Source organism: Cryptomeria japonica, chromosome 7, assembly GCF_030272615.1.
Source record: "Cryptomeria japonica chromosome 7, Sugi_1.0, whole genome shotgun sequence".
Taxonomy (NCBI): domain Eukaryota; kingdom Viridiplantae; phylum Streptophyta; class Pinopsida; order Cupressales; family Cupressaceae; genus Cryptomeria; species Cryptomeria japonica.
In genome coordinates, this window is record NC_081411.1 from 715,289,986 (window position 1) to 715,304,271 (window position 14,286).

At 37.9% G+C, this 14,286-nt stretch overlaps 1 protein-coding gene across 1 annotated transcript in view; it reads right to left on the minus strand.

Moving 5' to 3' along the window:
• The window catches only part of LOC131040223 (acyl-coenzyme A oxidase 3, peroxisomal), a 57,282-nt gene extending 43,723 nt beyond the window's left edge, over nucleotides 1–13,559 (minus strand). Inside the window, exon 1 of the mRNA XM_057973086.2 lies at nucleotides 13,073–13,559. Coding sequence (XP_057829069.2) covers nucleotides 13,073–13,217 — 145 coding nt within the window. The 5' untranslated portion in view covers nucleotides 13,218–13,559. The remainder of the gene's footprint in view (nucleotides 1–13,072) is intronic.
• Nucleotides 13,560–14,286: the final 727 nt, after the last annotated feature.

The following is a 14,286-nucleotide window of genomic DNA, read 5'->3' on the forward strand; positions in this document are numbered from 1 at the left end:
ACTCATACAACTGAAGTTTGTGCATCTCCTAGGTATTTCAATTGATTCTTTGTGTCATTTCGGGTAGGGAAAGAAACAATCTCTTCTTGGTGCATCACCTCTTTTTATTTTAAGCACTTCTCTCTTCTCTTTTCCTCTGCAAGTTGTTAGGATAGGCTTAGGAGTAATTTTGAAATGTTGAGCTGGTTCAGCACCTCCACCTGGATTGAGAAGGAAGTCGGCCTTCTCCGGAGATTCAACCCCCTTGTGCAAGGTCCCACACTTCGGGGTGGTTTACACGTTTCACAATGTTGCTGAGTTGATAGCTCAGCAAGGGTGCAAGCTTTTGTGATAACAGGAACCACATTGTATCCAAGTGCCTTCTCGAGTCTAGATACATGGAAAACATTATGCACTCAACTATTAGCCGGTAGCTCAAGCTCATAAGCAACGTCCCCAATCCTCCTAGTAACTCTAAATGGTCCATAAAATCTTGGCTTGAGCTTCTCGGCCCCACTCTTCTTGAGAGTAGGCAATCTGTATGGTTGCAACCTGAGGTACACCATGTCCCCAACCTCAAAATGACGCTTTGTCCTCTACTAATCAGCATACAACTTATGCTGATTTTGTGCTTGTTGTAGGTTCTCCTTCAAGGTTTTCATGATGTCTTGACTCTCCTGTAACAAGTCTTTCGCTCCAGGAAATCAGTTGTCCCCCAAAAGTCGATCCATGAAGTTGGGAGCCTCATATCCATACAAAGCCATAAAGGGTGTCATCATGATAGACATGTAGTAAGTGGTGTTGTAACAATACTCTCCCAAGTGCAGAGACTTAACCCATGCTCTCTATTGTTCACAAATATAGTTCTCGAGGTATCCTTCCACCCATTTATTAACTATCTTTGTTTGACCATCCATCTATGGGTGGTAGCTCGTACTAGGAGTGAGCTTAGTCCCACTCAACCTAAAGAGCTCCTGCAAAAAGATACTCAAAAACTTGTTGTCCCTATCTCTCACAATGCTCTTGGGCAGCCCATGCAATCTAAAGACCTCTCTAAAAAACAAATCAGCTACCTGTGTGGCTATATATGTAGCTGAGATAGCGAAAAAGTGAGGAAATTTAGTCAATCAATCGACCACCACATAAATGCTATCATTGCCATGAACCTTAGGCAGCCTTGTAATGAAATCCATCAAGATGCACTCCCATTTCTGATTAGGCATGGGCAATGGCTAAAGTAGACCAGCTGGAAATGTATGCTCATTCTTATTCTATTGGCACACTAGACACTCCCTAACATACTTGAGGACTTCATTCTTAAGCCCTCTCCAAGTGAATCTCTTGTGAATCTACTTGTAAGTCTTAAAGAAACTTGGTGTCCAGCCATAGGTGTATCATGAAAATTCCTCAAAATCTTCACCTTAAACTGTGAAGAAGGTACCAAATAATTCTTGTCCTTATACATGATCAGCTCATTCACCACTGTGTACCTATCATCTTGTGTTGCACCCTCCATAATTCCTACTACCCATGGATCTTGGGCATATTCAGCTGCAAATAATTCCCTCCAATCAACAAAAATCTCCACAAGAGATCATATATGTGGTCTCCTAGAGAGTGCCTCAGCAACTATATTATTCTTTCCCTTGACATAAACAATGTCAAAATCATACATCTACAATCTACTGACCCGCTTTTGTTACCTCTCATTAAGGTCCTTCTAATTCATGAAGTATTTGATACTGTTATGGTCTGTTTTGATGATGAACTTGCCTCCAACCAAGTATGGTCTGAAATTGGCCAAGGCATGCATAATGGCCAACATCTCCCTATCATAAACTAAATAGCTCATATCTACCCCTCTTAACTTCCTACTCTCAAATGAGATGGGGTGCTTATCTTGCATCAATACTACTCCTATCCCTTCACCTGAAGCATCACACTCTAACTCGAAGAGTTTGGAGAATCTGGTATGGCTAAGATAGGACATGTAGACATCGCCTGAATCAGACCTAACAAATGCCCCCTTCTTAGTCAAATCGATAAGTGGTGCAGCTATCCGAGAGAACCCCTTAACAAATCTCCAATAGAACCCACAAAGTCCAAAGAATCCCTTGAGCTCTGTTAGATTGGTAGGGGTAGGCCACTCCACAATAGCCTTAAACTTCTTCGGATCTACCCTCACTACCTCTACACTAATAATGTTACCAAGGTAAAGGAGTTATGTCATCCCAAAATCATAGTTTGACTCCTTCACATAAAAGGACTCACTCTATAGTATGCTCAATACCTCCTCTAGATGTCATATGTGGTCCTCCCAAGTCCTATTGAAAATCAAGAAGTCATCAAAAAATATCAAAACAAACCGCCGCAGCTACTCCCTAAACACCCGATTCATGCAACTCTGGAATGTGGGTGGAGCATTCGTCAACCCAAAGGGCATCAACAGTTTCTCAAAATCCCCAATATCAAACCTGAAAGCCATTTTCTCTTTGTCCTCCTGCCTCACTCGAATCTAGTGGTATTCAGATCTCAAATCTATTTTTGAGAAGTAATGGGCATCATGTAACTCATCAATCAGCTCATCTATCCTGGGGATTAGGTACCTATTCTTGATTGTTTTCTTGTTTAGAGCCCTGTAATCAATGCACGTTTGCATTGTACCATTCTTCTTTTCAACCAAGACTACTGTTGATGCAAAGGGACTCTTGTTGGGCCTTATGTGTCCCATCTCAAGCAACTCCTTAACTGCCTTCTCAATCTCATCTTTGTGCCTCTTAGGATGTCGATAAGGAGTTGTAATGACAAGTTTAGCTCCCACTTCTAGCTCAATGTTGTGCTCCATACCCCTAATAGGTGGAACTCCAAGGGGAATACTCCCAAACAACTTCCTATGATTGGATAACACCAACTGAATATTTGAGTGGTAACTGTTCTTTTGCTGATCTGGAATGTCTGGAACCTTGGGCATACTAAGACACTCTGTTGCCCACTCAATTTGATCATGCCTAATCAACCTCTCCATCCTCTTGAGTGACACTACCTTGGGCCCTTCATTGGAAAGTCCTCTTAGTACTACCTTCCTCCCTTGATGTTCAAACCTCATTTCCAACCTTTGTAAGTTGAAAGTGAGCTCCACAAGTGACGCCATCATTGTTCCCCATATCTACCACAAAAAACTCATCTTGTAGATAATCCCCCAACTATAATTAGATTTGAAATTTTGCGAGCACAAGAAATTTTGTACCCATCTGCTACCATTACCTTAAACCCATCATGCTCCTATGTTTGCAGCCCTCTTCTTGCCACTACCCTCTCATCAATGAAATTATGTGTTGCTCTTGTGTCACTCAAAGATACTACTCGCTGCCCCTATAGAACACCTCTCACCTTGAAAGTGATTGCCTTTTGGGCACTGGAGAGTTGGGCAAGGGTCCTATCTTCCTTGGGCACTTCATTTGGAGTGTTTTCCTCTTCTCCATTCTCTAAATCAGATGGCTGATCAGATTTTTCTTATTCATCAAACGAAAAATACTCTAATTGTTTTTCTTTGGGTTTGAGGCTGCATTTATGTGAAGGATCCCATGGTTCCCTACAATGAAAACACAATTTTCTCCTCCTGAGATCATTTAACTGTTCGTTGTCCAGCCTTTTTGAATCACTTTGTGGCTGATGCGATTCCTTTTGGAAATTTTTTTTCCTTATCCTTCTTATGTAGAAAATCCTTGGACTGAAATCTACTCCTTGAAGTGGTAGTCTCCATAGCTCTAGACATTTTAATTGCTTCATGTAGGGTTGGATGGTTGAATGCTTTAATCCATCCCCTCAAAGGCTCCTGAAATTCATCTATGAAAAGAACAATAAGCCTCCTCTCTAAAATATAAAACTGGCAATCTCTGAAAATCAGCAACATATGCATCTATTGAGTCCCATTGTTTCAGTTGTGCCAATTTCTTAAAATGTAGTTCTGGATCCTTCTTGTCAAATCTCTCAATTAATGTCTCAGTGAATTCTGCATAGGATGTGATTTCTGCATGACCCATGGTGATCATACCATGATGCCACCACTCATGAGCAACCCCGTCTAAATGCCAAGCAGCATATTTTATGGACTCTTCTTCAGGCATAGGATTAAGAATGAAATAAGTATCCACTTTTTGGACCCATCCTCTCATTGAAGTCTTACGAGATCCATCAAAGTACAGTAAGCTAAGTTTTCCAACCTTCCTAAGTAGATCATAATGTTGTTCCCTATTGCCCTTGTTAGGCATATGTCTCATCCTAACATCCATATAATCCCTCAAGGATATATCACGCTGAAATTCAGGTCCTGCAGCAAGACAATCTTGTCTAAGTTCATCCTGTAGTTCAACCAATGTGAGATCATTCCCTACAAGTGGTTCCACCCTAGGAAGGAAGACAAGCATGAGAAGTCTAGTTGGAGCTGCTCTAGGATATTGCTTAGCAGCCCTGGGTTGATCCCCTTCATCTATTTGCTCATTGTTTCCTCGATCGTTGACCCTCATCTGTACAACTATATCAACAGTTCTGCAATATGCTAATTGGTTTGCTCTTGACTTCTAAACAAGGCATCCAAAAGGAGGGTTATACGATCTGGTTCTTGGTCACCTTTGTCGCCTATACTCGCTAAATGTGAAGATTGCTTAGAGTGTTGTTCCTTCGAGTCTACCTCTCGTTGTTCCCACAAATCTTCTTCTCTTTTCCTTAGTCTTTCTTAGTATCTTCTTTATTTGTCACTGATGCTCATAGAATCTCATGAACCCACTGGATGGCAAGAAAAATTGTGCTCTAATACCATTGTAATGTGTGCTACCCCTGTCTTTCCAAAATAAGTGGCTAGCTGGAAACTACTGTTGTCATAAAATGAGATTAATTAAAGGTTGCCTGCAGCCCTAACTGCCCAACTTGGTCTGATAAAACCCTTCCAAAACCTGTAAATCAGCCTCCGCAAATCTACAACAGCCCAGTAAATGATTAAATTAATTATTCTGATTGATCCACCTATTGCCTGTAGGATGATAGTCACAGATCTCCCAGACTCTATCTTTCAACAATGTAGGAAATGTCATCAATAAGGGAATTCGTCCTCATTAACCAGAAGATTGTCTCTAGAATAAGCTGCAGCCAAATCTCCAAACAGTTAATAACCTAAATGAATAATCTATTCTTCAATTGACTCCTAAATAGGGCATCCACTTTGCTCTAATTCCCACGCACAATTTTGAAGGCAAACACTTTTTATTTTATTAATATTTGGAAACCCCTTATATGAGACCATTTGGACACACCTCTAGATATTTTATTCAATTAACTTTTAGCCCTTATATCTCCCTTTATTTATTAAGTCCCCTTATTACTCCCTAAGCATCCCACTTTTTGAAAACAACTTATGAGGGTGGGACCCTCAATAAACTTACTTTATAATAATTAAATAACATAAGCGAAATATATTTTATTTTCACTTAGATTTTATGTTATTTAATTATAAAGTCTTAGAACCCATTATAATATAAAATTATGCCCAAGCCCGGTAGACGACTCCTGAGTTCCTTATTTGCTTACCCATTAGCCTATGGGAACTCAACTAACTAGGCTAATGGTTCACCCTATCGACTGGTTAGGAAGGGAACATTACATACAAGAGTTTATAAAATCTTTAATAAACCTAAAAAATAATAAATTAACAGTGTCTGTTAAATGGGATGAGCTCAAGTTGTAAATGATGCGGTTTTCTTAGTGGTATTGGAGACAAATCAATATTGTTTGTCAAATGGGATGAACTCAAATGGTAAATGATCAGGTTTTCCATTGTGGCGACCCAAGAATATCAAATCAATGTCACTTATCAAATGGGATGAGCACCTGGTAAATAATATATTTTTTTACAATAAAGCCTATGTTCAAATCTAGAAAAATAAATAATTAGGATGGCGTTCTCTATGTCTGGGGCCAAAACCCTAGCAATAGCGGCGTCTTGCAATGACATTTGAAATGGTGATTCCTCTTGTGATCATGTTGGCGATGGTAGCTCAGACGATGAGGATGGCAATGGGGGCAACTCAATGGAGGTTGATCTAGCCATTTGGGAGAATGATTGGATCAAGGAGGATGAAATGCTCCTCAACATTCTCCTAGAGTCTTGTCTAAATGCTTAGTGGGGTATGGATGATGGGAAGACGGGGTCCTTGAAAGGATGGCACTTTCAAGAGGAGGCTAATGAGGAAAACTCACTCTTGCGCTATGGCTGGATGCACAATACATTGTTCAAGTGCCCTCAATTCAAAGGAAGGTTTCTCCAACATCTACTAAGCTTGATCTCTTTGGGTCTCGATTGTGCGCCCTTAGTAGCTCTCTCAAGAGGGGATTTCTAATTCCCTCTTCCAAGAACCCTAAGGCACTATGTTCATCTGACGCTATGCAGTGTGAGTTTTTCTCCTCCTTGACACTTTGTGAACTCGCATATTGGCAATATTCAGGTTGGCGTGGTTGCCCCCCTTGTTAAAAGATATTTTCATCTTGCTTCATCTCCGTTGCTGAACTCGGATCTCACACCTTCCCTTATTGCTTGTGTGTGTGTGTTGTGAATGTTGAGCCTTCCCTTTGTTTTGATGTGGGCTTCTGTATAGGGTTTCCTCTTTCTACAACTTAAGTTGTTTTGTAAGGTGTTCCTCATGTGCCTTCTCCTCCCCTAACTATGATGCAGGAGTGTTGTGTTGGGGAGGTCACCCCTTTTGTGGATCCTCGAATTCCGATTTTGGTTCATCTCATACAAGACTCAATTCTTACTATTCTTTACGCATGGTGGACAAAGTTTCTGAAGAGCACACAAGCAATACTAAGAGAGGGGGGTGAATCGGTATTGCATAAATTTAAAACTTGAAACTCTAAAGACAAACACAAAACATGAAAGATAAATTAGTGAAGGCAAAACACCAAAGTTTCTCATGGAAAACCATTTCAGGTAAAAAACCACGGCATATCAAACTCTTATTAATCTTCAAAATGGGTACCAACCCAACAATACATAAGTGAGCTTCAACTCACAAAGGGCACCAACCCTTTCAAGGCACCAACTTAATAATTCTGAAGCACCAACTTCACACATAGAAACAACAAATCAAGAGCACCAAATCCAAAGGAAAATTAAACTCTGAGCAATCAAGAAATCAAAATTCAAGACTCAATCTTCTCAATGTTCATACAGCATGTATGCACAATTTTTTTTTCTTTTTAAAAAAACACAGCCACATATCCTCTTTTATCAACCACCTATAAGAAACATCCTTAACTCCAAATTTTAATTTTATCTCTTTGAACAGCTCTAACAAGACCACTATAAAATTTGGCAACACAACATATATCCCTGCTACTGAAAACGTGGCCTCAATAGGTCAATACATAGCCAAAAAAAAACTTTCAAATATTTTTTTTTTTATCTTCAAAACCTTGCACAGCAAAGTCATATATGATGATTTTTAAGAAGAACAAAACTCCAGCAACTTTACCACCATACACATATCAAAACAATATGTTCAGCGCACAAATCATAAATATTTGGATGTTGATATTGATGTAAACATTCTGCTAGAATCGTTTGCCGTTGTGCCAAAAGCTCGAACTATCAACGCCTGATACAAACGCCAAATTTAACTCGATCCACGAGAGGCAGTTAAGCCATGTCACGAGTCCCCAAGGAGGTACTGACCACCAAGTCAACAATCTCCCCCTCAACACCGACTGAGCCTTCCGCACCCACTAAAGGGGGATTCAAACCCGTGACCCAAGGATTTGATACCAAACTTCTCACAAAAACTTACAAAATCATTAGAGGAAAACTCACGTCCATTATTTGATTGCAAGCATTTGATTTTCAATCCCTTCTCATTCTCAACCAAAGATTTGAAAGCTTTGAACTTTTCAAATGCTTTTGATTTTTCCTTCAAAAAAGCCACCCAAGTCATACGTGAGTAGTCATCAATTAGAAGCATAAAGAATCTCTCACCTTGCATGCTTACAATCCTTGTTGGTCCGCACAAATTAGTATGAACCAACTCTAGAGGCATTGTGTTTGAGTACTCCTTTGTTTTAAAACTCCTACAAGTTTGTTTACCCAATTGACAATCTTTACACACTAAGTCAGATGGTTTAGTGAGTTTTGGTAGGTCTCTCACCACCTCCTTCTTACTGATCTGAATAAGGCTGTCAAAATTTCTATGATCAAGTCTTTTGTGCCACAACCAAGATTCATCAAGTAGACTCAAACAACAAGTTTCACTTTTAGCATCATCAAAAATGTATAAGTTATTCACTGCCTTACTGGCTTCAACAATATGAATACCATCTTTACTAATCTTACAACAGCCAAAACTGAAAAATTAAACTATGACCTTGAACATGCACTTGACTGACACTAAGCAAATTATGTTTCAAGCCTTCTACAAACAGCACATTCTCAACTCTAGTCTTTCCATCATTCAACATGAGAGTACCTTTACCAGCAACCTTAGCAGATGAGTTTCCACCAAATCTTATCTTACCATTATTGATTTCTTGTGCAAGAAGAGTTGTTTCCACAATTAGAGACTTTGTTTCAGCCTCTTTCTCTTCCTTCCTCCAAACTTTGGTTTCCTTGGCCTTGCTCTCATTATCTTTCTTTGAGAAATCTACCCTGTCAATCTTACAAAACCTTGCACTATGTCCAATATTATTACGTTTATAGCAAACATAATTATAATCTCTCAGAGGAGCAAAAGAGTTCTTGTTTGCAAAACTGAAATTATTTCTAAAAAACACCCTACAATTTGCTGCCTTGTGACCAAAATAGTTACAAGCAAAACAATAACCATGAAAGTATGAATAATTAAACCTGGTTAAATGTGCTTGTCTAGCACTAAAAGGTTGCCTGAAATTATTATTTTTGATTTTTGAAGATGAAACCCTTGAGCTCTCACCATTAAGAGTCCGTTGTTCTACCTTTGAGCTTTGACCTTCTTCAAGGCCAACTCCACCCTTGTCTGAGGACAATTTTTGGAAAGCTAACAAGTTGTCTAGCGAAAGTGAACCTTTCTGATTTATCTCTTCTTGGTTCAACAGCATAGATGATTTCTCTATCACCCTAAGAGAAGCAATTTCTGCTTCAATTTTCTCACAGCTTTCAACCTTTTCCTTAATCTGATTTCTCAATTCCTCTTCAAGTTTCTTAGCCTCAATATTCAGAATTTTCAGATCATTTATTTGTTTCTCTGCATCCTCAAGAGCTTGTGATTTCACAGATTTTCCTTCACTTTCTTCTTTGAGTTGCACCTTCAAACTCAGATTTTTCTTCTTAAGACTTTTGATCTCATTGAGAGCACTTATCAATTCTTGCTCCAAATCCACTTCTCCCTCTTCTTCTCCAAGGTCACTTTCATCTTCTAGATTTTCTATGTGAATTTCTTCCATAGCCATGAACAAGATCTCATCACTCAAAGATTCAACATCACCTCCATAAGATGAATCACTCTCGTCTTTTGAGTAAAGACTCTTCATAGATTTCCGAATCTTCTTGTCTTTTCCTCTATACTTCTTTTTGTTAAACTTTGGCTTCTTTTCATTACTATCGTCATCATTATCTTCATATGCTCATTTGGCTACAAAATGTCCAGATTTGCCACAGTTAAAGCACCTGAGAGAGGTCTTCTTCTTGTTTTTGCTAAAGTCCTTTGACTTTCTAGTGAACATAGCTTCTTCTAAGTCAATGTCATCCTCCGAACTATCACTTGAGGCTTGCTCCACTTGTTTATCTTTCTTTGAAACTTTGAAGGTGGTCTCCCTTTTTTATAATTCAAGATTCGTTCTCATCTCATATGCAGTCAGTATACCACGGAGCTTGTCAATGATCATCTAATCAAGATCAGCCATCTCTACAATTATAGAAATCTTTGAGTCAAACCTTAAAGGTAGAGACCTTAAAATTATTTGTATAAAAACGGTATCATCAATTGTTTCTCCTAAGCCTTTAAGAGAGTTAACCACTTCATCGACCCTTAGGAAATACGCTGCAACATTTTCTTCCTCTTTCATTTTCAGACTTTCAAACTGCATTCGATGAAACTGAAGCTTGGCCTTATTCACTTTTTCATCTCCTTCGTAGGCATTTTTAAGCTTATCCCACATTGCTTGAGCACTATCACAGTGCATAACTTTCACGAATTCAAATTCTGACAATCCACACAAAATAGCATTCAAAGCCTTTGCATTGCATTCAAAAGCTCTCTTTTCATCAGCAGTAGATGGAGGATTCTAAGGAGGTGTGTAGCCTGACACAACGTTGTTCCAAACATCGAATCCAAGAGACATCAAATATGATCTCATCCTGACACACCAAAAGGCTTAATTTGAACCATCAAATAGAGGGGCTCTATTCATTTCAAGACCTTCCAAAGCATTCATCTTCGAGTGCTAACAAAACTAACCTTCAAGCTTTTGAGTCTTAACAAAAGGTACCGGCTCTAATACCAATTGTTGGAATCGTTTGCTATTGTGCCAAAAGCGCAAACTATCAACACCAAATTTATCTCAATCTACCGGAGACGATTAAGCCATGTCACAAGTCCCCAAGGAGGTGCTAACCACCAAGTCAACACATTCTCCCCACACAACACCCAATGCTTTGCACTTAGTTATAAGCTCACACGAATTCTTAAGATTGCAATCACGGTAAGCAACCAACAACCTTTTTGTATCAAATGTCTCCAAATTTTTTCAAAAAAAAAGTCACTTACTTCATTTTTCGTTTTTTTACTAAATGGGTTCGCTCCAGCATATACACAATATTGCATAATTGAGTCCGTTTTTTTTTTAAGATTCCAAAACAAAGCCGTTTTTTTAATAGAAGTCACACATCATTTTTAATATGATTAAACATACACCACAACTGTTGTCTTGAGCTTTTTCCAGTTACACTCCCAACTTTAATAAGCACAATATTAAATGATGTTTCTTCTAAAATTTAAAAAAAAAACTCCCAAACAATTGTGCAGCCTTCAACACCAAAAACACGTCTTTTTGTGAGTTCGAATTTTCTGAAAAGTATCTCATGACTACACCATATTATTTTCCTTTAATAGCACCGACCACTTAAGTTCGTGGCCCACGTCCGGCCATTTCCCTTCAAAAAAAAATCTTTTCTCTTTTTATGGTGGCAAAGAATAGTCTACGTTACACATACTATGCTGCACTTCAATTAAAGACCCCCACGATCTGACATATACGCTGCATTCCACAATCCAATCAAAACCCACAGCACTTAGGCTGACATGGCAAGAATCGGAAGTGGATGCTGACAAAGGTGACAAGTAAGCATACAGATGGCTGAAGAAGGCACACACTTAGCTCAAGCACTTCAAGCAGCTCAAGCAACCAGACACATAAGGAGCTCAACCAAAATTCATAATCAAAACTCAATTAAGCCTTTGACGTCAATGACAAATAATCCAACAGTTTCTGCAAGCTTGCATTCTTCTCTTATTAGGAGGTTCATTGGTATTAGACCAAACATTGATTTTATTCTTAGTTGGGATCGAATGTTGATTGGCTCCAATTCTGGTTCATGTGACAACTTTGATGAATGGATTTCTTTTATTCTCCTTCTTTTCCATCAAGGACTGCACCAAAGTTCTTCAAGGAAGTCCCTGGTTTCTTGGTAGGGCATTTCTTCATTTAAAAATATGGATTGTTGGTTTCAATGCTACCAAGATTAACATGGTTCCGATCTGGGTTCATCTCCTAGAGCTTCCTTTGGATTTCTAGGATGAAAGTATCATTCATTGGCATTGCTAATGCTATTGGTCAGTTGATTGCCATTGACAATGTTACAAAATCTAAAATAAGGTTTCTTTTTGCTAGATTTGGTGTATGTGTTGAAATTGGTTGGGAGTTCCCAACAGTGTGAAATTGTGCTCCAAGTTTGGTGTTTGGGAGTAGGAACTTCATTATGAGACCTCTCAACTACAACATTTCCACAATGTAGGGCATATATTCATGAAAATGTGCATTCCAATGTCCCGGGCTCATTATATTGGGAAGGTACTAGAAAGTAGTAGAAACTACTAGGAGAGACCATGTTTGTAAGGTTTTAGGTTCCTCGTGCAAGGAACAAGTTGTGTTCAAAAGCCCCTCTTTCAATAACAACTTTTCTTCAAATTTGGTTAGAACAATCCTCGGCTATCATCTTCTAACCCCTTTGGTGGACAGGAAGGTGCTGAAAACCATGAAAAATGACCACATTGATGTGGGCAAAGGATCCCCATGCAAGGTTCAAAGAAAAATTGATGCTGTGATTGAGAGTTCTTTAGCTGAGATTCTCCTTCAAATAATTAGAGGACATTCCATTTCCATCCGTTCCCATCCTGCCCCTCTTTTGAGGCCTTTGGTGAAGTTTGGTTTCAAACTACCTTGACTGTCTGCTAGGCTTTGTTGTTGGTTTTGGATTCTTGTCAAAACCAGCCCCCGGTTCTTTGCTCCAGTCAAAAGCATTTGTTGGTTCTTTCTGTTTCCTTTGATTTTGTTGATTTTGGTGTTTTGTTTTTTTTGAGACAAGTTTTGTTCATCTTTTTGGCTGATTTGTATTTGGGTCCGGACCTTGTTCCATTTCCTTGTTGATCTTGTTGTAAAAGGTTTTGGGATCCTTTCCAAACCCATCTCAGATTCATAGCTCCAGTCAAAGCGTTTACCTTAATCCAAACATATGTTCAAATCTATTTAAACTTTGCTACATGCTTACATATACAAATGTCTGATATTGGATCAGATAAACAATCACATCTAATTCTAGATGTGCCCTAAACACATATGCCAAAAGACACCCCCATGGAAATTTACTAAGAACAACTCCCAGCAAGAGTAACTTACAAAATTTAATCTAATTGCAATTAAGCATTTCATAGATCAAAATCCACCCAAAAAATCAAGACACTCCAGGGTTGTTCTGGCATCTAAACGGTAGCACTCAAACTCCCGCAAGGAGAATTTACTGAATTCAATTTAATTGCGATTAAACATTAGGTACATGAAATTATAAGAAAAGGCTCACCTAAAGCAATTTCTGGTGGACAATATTGCAAGCATGAAAATCTCTCAACTCCGACTCCATTACGTCCGTGCACATGGGGTTGAAGATGTTCTGCAACAATTCGTGCTCGCCTTGCAATGGAATCTTCACAATTTTTGCTCTCCATTGTTTAGTTGACGAAACCGGATAAGCTTGTATTCTCTATTCTCCGTGAGCGATATATAATGGCTAAAATGGTTTTTTTTCTCAGCGGCAAATCGATCGGTCAAAACAAATAGTTCTGGGTGTTGAATTGATCGATAATTTATAGTCTCTTACAACATCGATCCGACGCTCATTTCTTTCTACATGTCAACTACCTATTTTATCTTAACGGTTGGATATGGATAAGGAACCTGCCGTTTAAAGACAATTCAATCAAAGCTTTCAGTGCCGTGTTCATTGAAATGCGTGATGAACAATGTTCATAATTTTTGTTTGTTGAGATGCGTGATGGATAAATCTTTCTAATTTGGGAAACAATCATCTGCTCTATTATATAAAACAAACTTTGGAATAATATTTTACTTGAGGAATATTCTTCATATCCGATTCGTTTTAGAGAAGGTTGGCTTAAAAAGTTGAAATGTAAGAGGTAAATATGTCTAGACGTGTTTTTATTGTAATTAAAAAAAATAGGTCTGTTTTTGACATATTTTTGTAATGAAAAATTGTCATAGGTAAATATGTCTAGATGTATTTTTATTGTAATTAAAAAAAATAGGTCCGTTTTTTACATATTTTTGTAATGAAAAATTGTCATATATATATAAATAATAGAAAAAAAATTGTTTCATAATAATATCTTTGACATGTTTTTGTAATGGAAAAAGAAATATTATGCGATAATGATATCTTTGATATATTTTTGTAATGAAAAAAAGAAATATTATGTGATAATGATATTTTTGTAATGAAAAAAAAATATTGTCTGATAATGATATCTTTGACATATTCTATATAGATTATATTTAAGATATATATGTTAGTAGCAATGTGAGATACAACATGTAAGACATTAATAATGTTCTTATTATAAGTATAAAATAGTTATTATTAATGTTGTGTAAATTATATAAAATAAAAAATAAAGTTTATCTTTATTCAATGTTAATATTTAATAATTAAACTTTGATTGGAAGTCTATGTGAACCTCAAATGTAACCTTGAACCTAGTTTATTTGAATTTTGATCGT